Here is a 12,533-nt window from a genome sequence, read left to right on the forward strand (position 1 = left end):
TCCTATGTTTAATGTTAATGAAATACATCGTTCATGCATCATTGCCATGGAAACTGTTCAATTAACATTAAACATACTTTGATATCAGTAAATGTTACTGGTTGGTAGAGAAAAGTTACAACATGTGTAATTTTGCTCTTTGTTTTCTCTTACCATGTGTAGGTGTCGGGGTAGCACTGTTTAGTATCAGGTGACTATAATTTTGTTCTTGGTCATCTGAAATTCACAGAAAAAAAAGAAACTTTTAAAAAACAGCTTAGTAAAAGCACTAATTTGCAGATGATAATTACAGCTCACAGTATTTACAGGAAATCTCAGCATGATTAAAGAAAGGAGAAGAAAATGCTTAAGAAAGCAGAATATTCTGTTATGTTCTTCACTTAAAATTCCAGATGCTAAAAGAACACGATAAAAGAACTCCCTTCTGCTGAGCCTGCAAATTAGAGTTTCTGCAAAGGTAAAAGGCATGTCCAAACAGGAACAAACCATGACTTGTACAACATCAGTGGTGCATTCCTGGGAATTCCTGGAACCTCATAGCCTTTATTCTACTGCTGCATCTCCTTCCAGCTCAAAGTTGTTCATGACTTTGGCCGCAGACACATGAAAAAAAAAGATTCTCCCACTGCGACTGCAACCACCACAACAGCAATATGCTTCATGAGTAAGGAGAAGGATCAAATAAGAGGTCTCATAAATGCTGGAAGTAGAATTCAGTAGCTGCATCTGGGCTGGAGATCTCACTCCCCTGAGCAGTAAGAATGCTGTGAGACCTGCTGCATTCCATATTATACAATTAGTTGCAAAGTAGCATGAAACTATCCATGGCAGTTCAACTGCTGCCACTACGATTAGTAACTGCCCCTTGGGTTGGAAAATATCTTTTTTTTTTCTCTCACTATAATGAAAAGACATTAGGTAAGTGACTGCTGATAAACTCCTTTTATCGTATGAATTTTCTAGACAAAGCTCAGTAAGGAAAGAACTTACTTTGTCTGGATCTTTATGACTGGTTACAAAATCAAAGTAAAGTAGGGAAGAGATATCAAGATACCTTCTTGGATCTCATCCTCTACCAGTGCCAATGAACTAGTCTGATATCAAACTTCTTCTTAAAACCTCCTCTGGAGGTTTCAGTTCCTCCTTGGGAGAGCTTTTTCACTGAGTCTTTCCCATTATCTTTTTGGCCTATTATTTCTTTCTTGTCTACCAGCGATATGCTGATTATCTCCCTCATTTTGGTAATAGTTCTTTACAAGAAAATTGTTACCATATTTTATTCTTCAGGATAAATGACATAATTTCCTTTACATTTCTCTATAAAGCTTGCTTGCTTTGCCTTTGACTGTTTTCACTTAGTTCCTTATGCACTCTCCAATTGGCCTATATCCTTCTCAAGTGTGATACAGAAACCAGGATGTTTTTCTTACCCAAGACCTTACCAGTACAGAGTGGAGTGTCTGGATTTTTCCTATTCTTTACCCTCATTCACAAAACCTTGCATGATATTTCCTTTTGCACAGTAACATGAAATTACTGGTTCACATCAAGTTTGTGATCCTTTATGACTGCTTGGTGTTTTTCCAAAGAACTTCTACTTGTTCTGTCGTTCTTTAACATATACAATGGCCTTTTAGTATTTAGTATATCCGTTTCAGTGTCACACTTAACATTTTTCTCTATTTAATCATTTTCTTTTCAGGCTATTTTAAATTCTAATTCCATCCTTTAATAGACTTATGGTCCTCCAAGCTTCATACCATTTACAAATTTAATAAACAGATTCTTATTCCACCATGCATTAACAGGAAGCCTATATGCAGAAATACATTAGTTGATCCTTCTAATGATGTTTACTTGCAATTTATGGTTATCGAACCATTGTGGCATCTACCCTATAGAGATTCATTACAGACCATGTTTCCCAAATTGATCTCATATTATTTTCTCAGAAACTACTGAAAACCTTGCTAATGTCGTGATCCCTAATATGAGCTGTTCCTCCCTCGCCAAAGAACCCAGCATCTTATTGTAGAAAGAAATTAGATTAGCTTGACACGATTTGTTCCTGAAAAATCCATTCTTGCTTCTACTTATATTACCTCATTTGAAGCTCAACTCCCTGTGTAGTATGCTGAATATCTGTGTAGATTCAACATTAAAATCAGAAGTTATTTATTTGAATTATAACAGACTGGACATGTTACCTTACTTACAACTCAATTTAGAATATAGGCACCCATTAAATACACAGCCTACCGAAAATGCAGAACAGATATTAGCCCAACTAGCAACTACATGTCAATGGCAAAACTTGAAAGGAGGCCAGGTTCACATAAGCATCCAAAATGTCCTTGAATAAGTGGCCTACAGATTTTCTCAAGTTAGAATTTTTCTTTGAATCCTCCACTGCTGGTTACTTTTAGCAAGCTAAAATTTTGCAGGAATTACTTTTGCCACCTTATTTCAGTTTCTGTTCCTCTGTATATTCTCATTTCACTTTAATGTGACAGAATGAACGAGAGGATGGGTGGGAAAAAGCAAAAGCTTTGATATTTGTGGAATGCTTGTAACAGTCTGGAGGCAATTTCAGATATCTGTGACATGGAATCAGGTAGAATTTCATCTAGCTTTCAGCAAGCCTGGCACAGAATCCCACCCACTAATTTCTGCATCAGGTTCTGGCCTTTGTTTGAATTCAAACAGACCTTTCAGTAATATAAATTTAAAAGAATTTGTGTGATGATAAGTCTGACACATATCTAAAATAAATACATGCAATATTTGTAGATCTCATTACCAAAAATCTTAATATACTTTATTTCTGATCTGAATTACCTGCCTTAAGTTTCTATCATATTTTTCATATTTTTCTTCTAGATCTACTAGACATATTATCAGAAAATTCTTCTACATATTGATATTTCTAGATCATGAGGCCTGTTGCTCAGCAGCTCAGGTATTCTCTTATACAGTTTAAATATTCTGTGCTTCTGAAGAGCTATAGAGCTAAATTCTAGGCCAGAACATATAGATTTCACTCAGATTCAGTTCACAAATCCTCTGTGCAGAATTTGTAAGAGTCTTTAGTTACAGAGGCAGCTGCTGTGTACAGTCACCATTAGGGCTGTCTGTTTTTCAGAAGAACAGCTGAACACTGTTTCCCTCTCACATTTTTTATGCTGATCAGGTTCAGGTAGGGCAGGTTGCTCAGCTGACCGTGACCAGTTGAGAGACTTCACAATCTGCCCATGTAAGTTGTTCCAGTGTAAAAATGTATTTTCTTATGCATTTGAATTTGTGCTCTCTGCCACTTGCCCTGTCACTGGATGCCACTAAGAGGAGTCTGACCCCATCTTCTTTACTTTACCTTTGATATATTTTTGAAAGTTGCGAACTAAACAGTAAGCAATAAGCCAGTTGTGTTTTATGATGACCTCTCCTTCACACTTGCATCTGCAAGTTCCTTGAGCATGACTGAATTGCCATACAGCCTTCTCTATCCTGAAAAAACTAGAAACCAAGATATTTCCTCAGGAGGGGTCCTTCTTGCAAACTGCTTTATACAGTAACTTGTGGTGCCTATGTTAGTCCCCCTAGGTTCAGGCAGATGTAAGGCTGCAGCTGTGCAGGGTAGCTAAGAAAAACAAGGCCTCTCAGTATAGCTAAGGCAAAGGTAATTTAGAAATCAAATTGTTAAAACCAACATACCAAATGTTTGTCCTTTTCTCAGCTAATGTTACTCACACACTACTGGAGTTGACATATAAAAGACCACACACAGATGAGAGACACCTCTCCGTGTGAAATGCAAGTATTTAAAACAGTAGCTGACAAAACTTTTAACACATTCATTGTACCAGAAGCAAGAAGGCTGTTTCTCTTTCTTGAAAACACAGAGTTCTCCAATGCAGTCACTTGCTCTGGCAACCTCACTCCTGGATGAAATTGTGTCTTTGCTGAGGACAGTGATAACACCTGTATCGGCCTGAAGAGGTTCGTATTGTGTTGTGATTCTGATCAGCTTTCCATTTCACTCCAAATTCTTTGTTTCCTTCTTTTCCTCTAAAAAACGCAGGTTCTTTGAGGACACTGCCTGAAAACTGGCATATAAAAATACTCAGACTCTGAATTATTGGCATTTTCGTGTGGCTGAACTAATCAGGCATCTGAATGCAGCACTGGGCTTCATTTACCACTTTTGTAGCCTGTGATAAACACTTTCAAAGCTATAAAATGCTTTAAAATGATGGCTGATCTTCCGGTACTTCTTCAGGTTTAACAAGATAATGCTGTTAATTGTGAAGTGACAGTTAGGCAGAAGCATATCTATCGTAGAGACAGCGATCTGAGTTCAAAACTACTTACTAGGAAACTCTGTTAAGAAAATAAAGGATACATAGTGCTCTTAATCAGCAGACCACAACAAGAAATTTCTGAGCACAGCTGGAGGAGTAATCAGATAACAACTGCCAGTAGAAAGAAAGGGACTTCACCCAGATAGAAGAGAAAACTGCTTCCAGCCCCTTTCTGATATGGGAGAAGTCAGGTGAACGGAGAGGGGCTTAAAAGACTTCAGGTTTCTTTGAAAAGGACATAGATGCGCTAATTGGAACAGAAAAAACAGAACAAAATGCTGCATCTCAGGAGATTATATATATGGCTTGTGTGTGAATCCAGTAACTGCTTCTTTGGGAAACACGGCTTTTCACTCATGTGGAGGAGGAGAGGCTGTGATGGGATGTGTCTATGAAAGAGGAAAGGAAGATTTCAGAGGGGATAGGATACTGGATGTGCATGAAACACAGTGGTAATAGCTGTGCGAAGGGAGGGCTGGAAAGGTTATGTTCCTCCAAGGGGAGGAGAAAACTGAGTTTGTAGGAAGGAGGAAAGGATGTCTCTAGACAGAGATTTGCCTTGCTGTCATGCTCAGGTGCCTCTTCTGTAGCATTTATCAGTTAAAATTCCCCAAGATCCTCTGCCTGCATTTGAAGATGGAGAGAACAGATCTTTCAATTAATAATTCTTCAAGTTCTGCTGAAATTGCATGTGCATTTTTGGAAAGACTTAGAGAATCTAGTGTCAACTATAGCATCCAATGATTGATTTTAAGAACTGCCTGTAGTTCTTTAACAGTGTATGATAAAACAGGAAACAAGAATTTTCCTAGTGAGTATACAGAATTCTTTATTGTCTGAAGTCATCTTCCTGTCACAAGCAGAGCAACTTTGGCATCTGGACAACATTAACTCCCCAAGATGTTTCTGGGCAATGTGCATTGTGAGTGCTCAGAGCAAGTCAGGATCAGGCCTCTTACCCTTAATGGGCAACTGAAATCAGAGTGTTTGAGTAAACTTTCTGGGACGCGAAGGTGCCTGACAGCCTTTCATCCCAGTTCTTCTCAGAGGCAGATCTTCTCATTTGCTGAGGTATTGATCTGAACTTTGAAAGGAAAAGCGCTTCTTCCACTGGTTGGGACTGACAGCTCTAATTTGCAGCATAAATCACTCACTGAATAGTCTGTCTTGAGGTGAAAAACCCCTTGTAAATGATGAAGAAAACTTTAAATAGCCTCAGATGAACTCCTATTGTACCGTCTGTCCAGAATATCCTCTTAAAAAAAAATATATCTTTTTGCATAGGGAGTCAATCTTCCCTTTGATATTTTATTTCAGTCTTCTCTGAAGCATACTTTTTCAGTCACAATAATTTCTTATATGTTTATTGTTAATAAAAACCAGATTTATTTTGTTCTATAATGTGAAAAAATAGCAAATGTCAAAATCTGGAAAGAAAATAGTGTATTTTCCAGCCTATCTTTGCTAATAAAGTTCCTCATGAAAACTACAATGCAAGGATATATTTAATACAACCAAGTATATTACAGATATATGATGGTCCTGAAAGTCATGCAATATTTTGTGTTAGCTTTACAGTATTTATCAAAGTGCTGGGAAGTCTTTTGAAATCTGTATTTGATAAGAGAAAAGAAATGGGCTAAACAGGAATAATCCGCCTACAAAACTTGTTTCCTCTCCTTCTTCCCTTCTGGTCTTTTCAGCAACCTCAGCATTTGCCTGCCTTCAACCATATTCTCTAGCTGAGATTTTCAGAGAAGACTATAACAAGCAGTTTATTCTTCTGATGACAAGATAACTGTTTGGCATCTGCATTAATGAAGAGAAAATCCCCTTTAAGGGCTAATCTTCCAGAGCACTTAAATATGACAAAAGACTTCAGGCTTTAGGAACTAAAAGAAAGATAGGCCCAGAAGGCAAGGAGGAAATCAGACCAAAAACTGGTGCTGAGAATATAAATACTTTTGGCATAAAGCTACCAGTTTATCAACTGCCTGTCCCCCTCTGGCATTTTCTATTCATAACTTGTAGTCTAGAGAGAAATTATTGAGCAAATGTCCTTTAACTTCTGCTATGCTGGTCAAGCAAAGCTAAGCAGGATACCTGGGTGAGGGAAACAACAGTAAAGCATTCTCTGCACAAAGCATTTTCCTGTTAATTGGGATGTATCGGCATTAATTCTGCAGAGAGATATGAAATGTAGAGTTAGGGACACAGATAGGATTTCTAACACAAGATAGATAGTGACTCAAGATTCAAGGAGGGGGAAAAAAACCACCAGCAAGGAGTGATATGAGATCCTAATAGGGGAAAAACAAAGCAAAACAAAACCAACAAAAGTCTGGCAAGGGGCTAACTGGGAACTGTCAGACCATTGGGTCGTCACCTATGTCAGCGGTGCTGGGGAGATGGTGGCAGATAGCTACTCACAACACTGAAAAGCCATTCCAGGGAGCAGGGGAAGACAAGCTCCTCGTGAGTGGTATCTACCCAAGCAGCAAAGATCCCTGCATACCTTATCAGAGATGGTGCTTATTCTAATTTCTATCTTAATAGCTCCTCAAACCTTAGCTGTCTTGCTCTTGCATTAGCCAATAATTACTTAATACTGCTTGCAGAGTGTTTCTGCACCTGGCTAACAATACCCAAGCAAACTGACCTGTCCACCCCATGCCCCCGCCCAAAAGGGACACACAAGACAACAACAATAAAGATTAAGCTACTACTAAAGTCAAAATGTCAGTCAGGCTGGAGGTGCCAGATTAAAAGTTGTCTACAAACTCTTAATTTGATATTCATGTTAGTTTTTCGTTCCACCTTCCAGCCTATTTTTCAACTGTAATCCTATGACTCATTCATTGAACAGGATGCTCAGGGAATAAGGCAGCTATTCAAGAGTTATTTTAATCCTCATTAAGTGGTGAATGGCCCTGTTCTTTAATAGCCCACGCCATCCAAATCCTCTACTGTTTATGGAACTGTTATTTTCCATGCAGGCTTTCCTCTAGCACTCATCTAAGCCTCACAAATGGTTTTTAGACTCCCACTGCAGGTAGAGTCTGTTGGCACAGATTAAAGCGAGCCAGAGAGCAATTGTAAAGGGTTTAATTCTTTGGGGAACCACCATGGAACATGCAGGTCAGATTTTTCACATCACTCAGGGGATTTTTAACAGGATTTTGCAAGCACAAATCAGATGCTAATTAATCATAACACTTTGGTAGGGAAGGTAGGGCAGGTGTAATTATTCCTGGTTTACATGTGGGGAAAGTGATGAAGATAGGTGGAATCACTTCCCTAAGGCCACAGTGTAACACAGGGAGGAACGGAAATCCTCCCCTCACCACCACCAATTCAACCTCAGACTTGTTACTGTTCATCACGAGTTTCATGGCCAAGGCAAAGAGAACATCATGTCTAGTTACGGCTGTGGTAGCTCAGTAGAGCTCAGCACTTTTGAAGATCGTGTTGCAGGTGTTTGAAACTTAAGCAACAAGAAACCAAAGCAACTTTGAAAGGCTCTGATTAACTGACTAGCTCAGCTTCATTTAGGCCTTTCCCATGAGGCAGACCCTGCTGTCTCGCTCACATCAGCAAAGCCTCCAAAGGGCAACCCGGCATCCTCTGACAGAAGCACCCCCATCTGTTTGTGTCACTGTGCTGCCTCCCTGAACAGCAAGTTATCACCTGCTGCTAGGGCTCTATGTTTTGCTGGCATAGCAAGGTCAAGCAGGAGGTTAGCATTTCTCACACCTGGAGCTGGGGCAGATTTGTCAGCAGAATTTGCAGTGTGGACTTGGCTGCGAGAACTTCCTGGTGGTGGCAAGAGAGATGTCTGGTTCACCTGGATGCTTGTCAAGAGTGTACTCCACCTTGCTTACAGGGTCTGTCATTATGTGCCTCATGCTTTTCGTATCTTGGTACTGCTGTAGGCCTCCTTCACTACAGAACAGTGAATCATGCTCAGAACTACTTCCAGCAGTGATTAAGACAGATATTTCATTTGGAAAAAATACATTCTGTATCTAAACACTTTGTGAGTTAAGGTTTCACACGAAACTCCAATTCAGTTATTTGTTACCTTTTAACGTCTTGTTTTTACAATTTAAATAATAGTCTTTCTAAACTATGGTACATACACATACACACAAGCAGAGTAGAGACTACCTATAACATACTCCATAGAATTTGGAATTCCTTCATTCAAAACAGCCTCAGCATTTTTCTACATCTGACTATTTAAATCAGATTTGATCAATATTAAGTATCAGTAAAGTATGCCACTTTTATGGGTATTACTTCAGGTGGATCACCATCTGAATGTGCCTAAAACAGGAAGTATTAAAGAAGTGAAAAGGAGAAACAAAATCTAACTGTACATGCTAAATATACTATGCTTAAAAAAAAAGATAAAAAAACAAGAAAGAAATCACAGACTGCAGGCTGATCTTGATGAACTACCTGCTCTAACTGAGTAATGGATAGAAAGCTAAGATTCTGTCCTTGGGATTGTTTCCTATCAGTGGGATTTTTTATATCGGTGTATACAATTGCGTGTTACGTGTATGTAGGTGCTGATGTGTCTGTGTATCTAACAGCTGTGATGTGTTTTGCCCCATATTCTGTCTATAACCCGCACTGGAGAATTGAGATACCTACATATACTATGCCCATCTTTCCACAGAGATCTTATTTTGGCTACTGCCGATCACATATTACAGCTTCAGTTCTTTCGGTCTGACTTTCTATACTCACCTCTAGAGGCTGTCAGCGTTTGAGGAATAGTTGGCTGCATTGGGGAAAGCTGTCAGGGAACTGTGTTCAAGAAAGGTAATTAAGAGGTAGAAGGATGTGTGGCCATGCAGTCTGAAGACTAAAGTGTTGTTTAGGCAGCTGCAGTAAGAGGTAGTGCTTAGAGTATGCGAGGGGACAGGGGACATTGCACATCCTTACCTTTGTGGTTTTGCAACAGATAAGTGTGTGGCAGCCACAATAGCTTCGCAGCAATGGGTTTTGTTCATTCATATACTAAATTATTTTAAGGCTATAGGAAATGCAGACTTGAATGCCCTATAAGAAATCAGGAAAGAGGCGAAAGTACAGCTTCAGATGGAAAGTATTTATCCATAATGAGTGCTGACAGTCTGGAGATCTGGTCTGACCACTTCAGAAAACCTACATGACCCATGGAGCTACATCAAAAAACAGGTAGAAAATAATCCTTCTTCTATAAACATCTGAACAAATAGGCTGCTGAGATAAGGATTGCATCATATCACGGTCAACAGTCCAGTGAACAGTTAGTTCACTCAGAAAAATATCTGTCTCCTATACTGAAAGCGTTTGCAGACCCACAGGCTCAGTCATAGTGGAGTATCTTCTTCCTACACAGACCTCATATTCAGCTATTCAACATGTACCATGAAACCATACCCACTCATGAACTCCCTATGCACAAGCACATTTCTCTTTTACAGTATATTTATTTATATATTCACTGATTCTTTCAAAAATTCACAGTGCAGAGTCGCAAGAACAACCTGGAAGAGTTTGCTATGAGTAAAATACAAGTTTTGTTTTGGAACAACTAGAGATTAAAAAAAAAAAGAAAAGAAAACACCAACAAAAATATTTTCCAATCTTAGTTACAATGATACTAAAAAAAAAGAAAGAAGAAAAGGAAAAAAAAAAAAAAAAAACAAAACACTATAGTGAAGATAAAGGTTATACAGAGCTCCAAATATCTTTCTCCAAGGAAACCAATACATTTTGAAGCATCTTTGGAAAAGTAGTTTTCTTGATGAAGAATTTTTTTTTCCTTCTGTGTAGAAAACTGAATATTAGATCTATTGAAAAGTACTTTTCCCCCCAGTGTTAGCATAGACTTGCAAGACACACCAGTAGGAGAATCTGGAAAGTAAGCATGCCCTACATGAGGTTTTCTCAACACTTACAGTGCCCCCACCCATATGGAAATGTTTGAACTGTCACTACTACCCTGAAGTATAAAATCTCTCTTCAGCATTTGAGACTTAATTTGTTCTGATTTTACAATTTTTATTTATTTAGAGCTGCCGTAGCTTGCATATTCGGTGTAAATCAGGAAAAAGAAATGATGAAAGGAATGGAAGAAATATAGATGAAGAGATAGAGAACAAGGACCTTCTTTCTGAGACAGAAAACAGCAAGGCTGCTGGCAAATCCTTTCGGACAAACTTAGCTGATGTTGACAATTGGTGTCTGGAGGCCCTCTATGTTTGAGAGCTTCACACCGATTCTCCAAACACAAAGTAATTAGATAAATATGGACTGATTTTCTCAAAAATCAAGCAGCTGAGCAGGCTGCATGACTAACATTAGACAGTAATGCACAAACAGCATCTGGGGGAGCAGTCCTGGATGCCAACCTTCAGTAACTCATTTAAAATACTCAGATCATGGTGAAAACATATGGTCAGAATAGAACAAAATGTGTCCTTTAAAGAGCATTTCTGAAGATGAAGTTGATTTTGGAAGATATAAATAGTATGGGTTTCCAAAGAAGGATTAGTTAAACACAATCTTATATGGAACATAGCCAGCTATTCCACAGTCAGAATGGAGAGATAATTATGCTAATACCTTTGGAAGAAACATATGGTTGTTTTTAACCCCATGATATTGGCAAGAAAGAGACAGAAAGGCAATGCAAAGTCCTCTCTCCGGTTTTCCCTCTGTCAGGAAGTAGAAAGAAAAACAAAAAGTTAGAATGAAATTACTGCAAGAAGGGCTCTCCAGTGAGTCTAGTGACATTGGGCTGCACTTTCAGTTTGAGATGAGGAGGCCACATGCTAGATAAATTCCTGCACCTTGAGGAAGAGCATAAGGTTGCCTGGCTGTCCCATCTGGTGCTTTATACTGAAAAGGCACAGGAAGTCTAGATTTAGCACATCAGAAGCCAGAGGACACCGTGCTTGTTACAATCCAGGTGTAATATACTAGCAGAAGATTTTCCTGGAAAAGAAAAGCTCTTATTTGGATTCCCATGCAACCAAAAGGGGCTTCCTGAGAACATGAATGTACTTAGTGATGTGGGCAACCCTCCACTGACAGAGTGTCCAGCGGCCCAGTGGCTTATATCATTAGCTAGAAAATAGGAAAATTCAAGGGATGCTCTAGTATATCCTGATGCTTAACTTTCTAGAGACAAAACGAGTTTTGGGGTAGCTCTTAGGACTCGGGAGTTAAACAGCTCATATGCAGGGAAGAATAAAGCTCTCCTGAATCAATCTCATCCCTGAAGGAAGTAGGTAGGATGCACAAGTCTGTTGCAGTGCTGAGTGTGTCCTTGAGCCTGCCAGAGTTCCATGGCATCTATAACATGGTGGTGCAGAGTGGTACCTGCTGGACTTCTTGTTCCTGAACTAAGAGTCAGGAACAACATAGCCAGGTTGAGGATGGTGGGTGGATTTTCAAATTTTTAATTTCAGCCTAATCTCATGCCCCTAAAACATTCAGCTAATGAAAGAAAGAGAACATCTAGCCCCAGAAGCAAAAAAAAAAAAAAAAAAAAAAAAAAAAAAAAAAAAAATCTGCTCCACAAGAGCTTGTTTCTTGACTAGTAAGGCACACCTAGGATGATAATTAGCTCACTTTCTTTATGTGGAACAAACTTACAAATCAAAATTTTATTTTTAAGTAAATATGACACTCAAATTGTTGACAAAGGAGGACAATATATACTTGTGGGCCACTGAGTTTGGATTAGAGGCTGGAAACTCTTCACCAACTCTTCACCATATGCTTTGGTGATGGCAAAGCAAAACAAAATAAAACCCTTTGAGAAAGATGCCCTTGCTCCAATCCTAGGTGTGAAGTTGTATCTTCGCAAGCATCTACTTAATTTTCTGGTCAGAGCTCTTATTCCCTTTTGAGTAAACTGAGGTGCTTGTTCTGTCACCCAAAGCAATACAGGAAGATGCCCAGAGACTGCAATGAGGAGGGTGGGCTATGAGTTTACACTGAGCACACCAGGATCCAGGCAGAGCTGTTCCAGTCTTGGATCTGGCCGAGGAATGATAGATGTAGCACATTATGACGGAGGTGATGATGAAGTTAAACAGACACTTAACTCCTTGACTGATTTTAAGGCACTCACATGACATAGACATATACTTACTCATAATCTGCCAGGGA

General features: G+C 39.1%; 1 protein-coding gene across 1 annotated transcript in view; it reads right to left on the reverse strand.

The window, feature by feature from the left end:
- Nucleotides 1-12,533, reverse strand: part of SHISA6 (shisa family member 6) — a 249,510-nt gene that overhangs the window by 21,248 nt on the left and 215,729 nt on the right. The window contains exon 4 of the mRNA XM_062591839.1: nucleotides 154-216. Within this exon, the coding sequence (XP_062447823.1) occupies nucleotides 154-216 (63 nt within the window). The remainder of the gene's footprint in view (nucleotides 1-153; nucleotides 217-12,533) is intronic.

Source organism: Rhea pennata, chromosome 19 (assembly GCF_028389875.1).
Source record: "Rhea pennata isolate bPtePen1 chromosome 19, bPtePen1.pri, whole genome shotgun sequence".
NCBI classification, from domain to species: domain Eukaryota; kingdom Metazoa; phylum Chordata; class Aves; order Rheiformes; family Rheidae; genus Rhea; species Rhea pennata.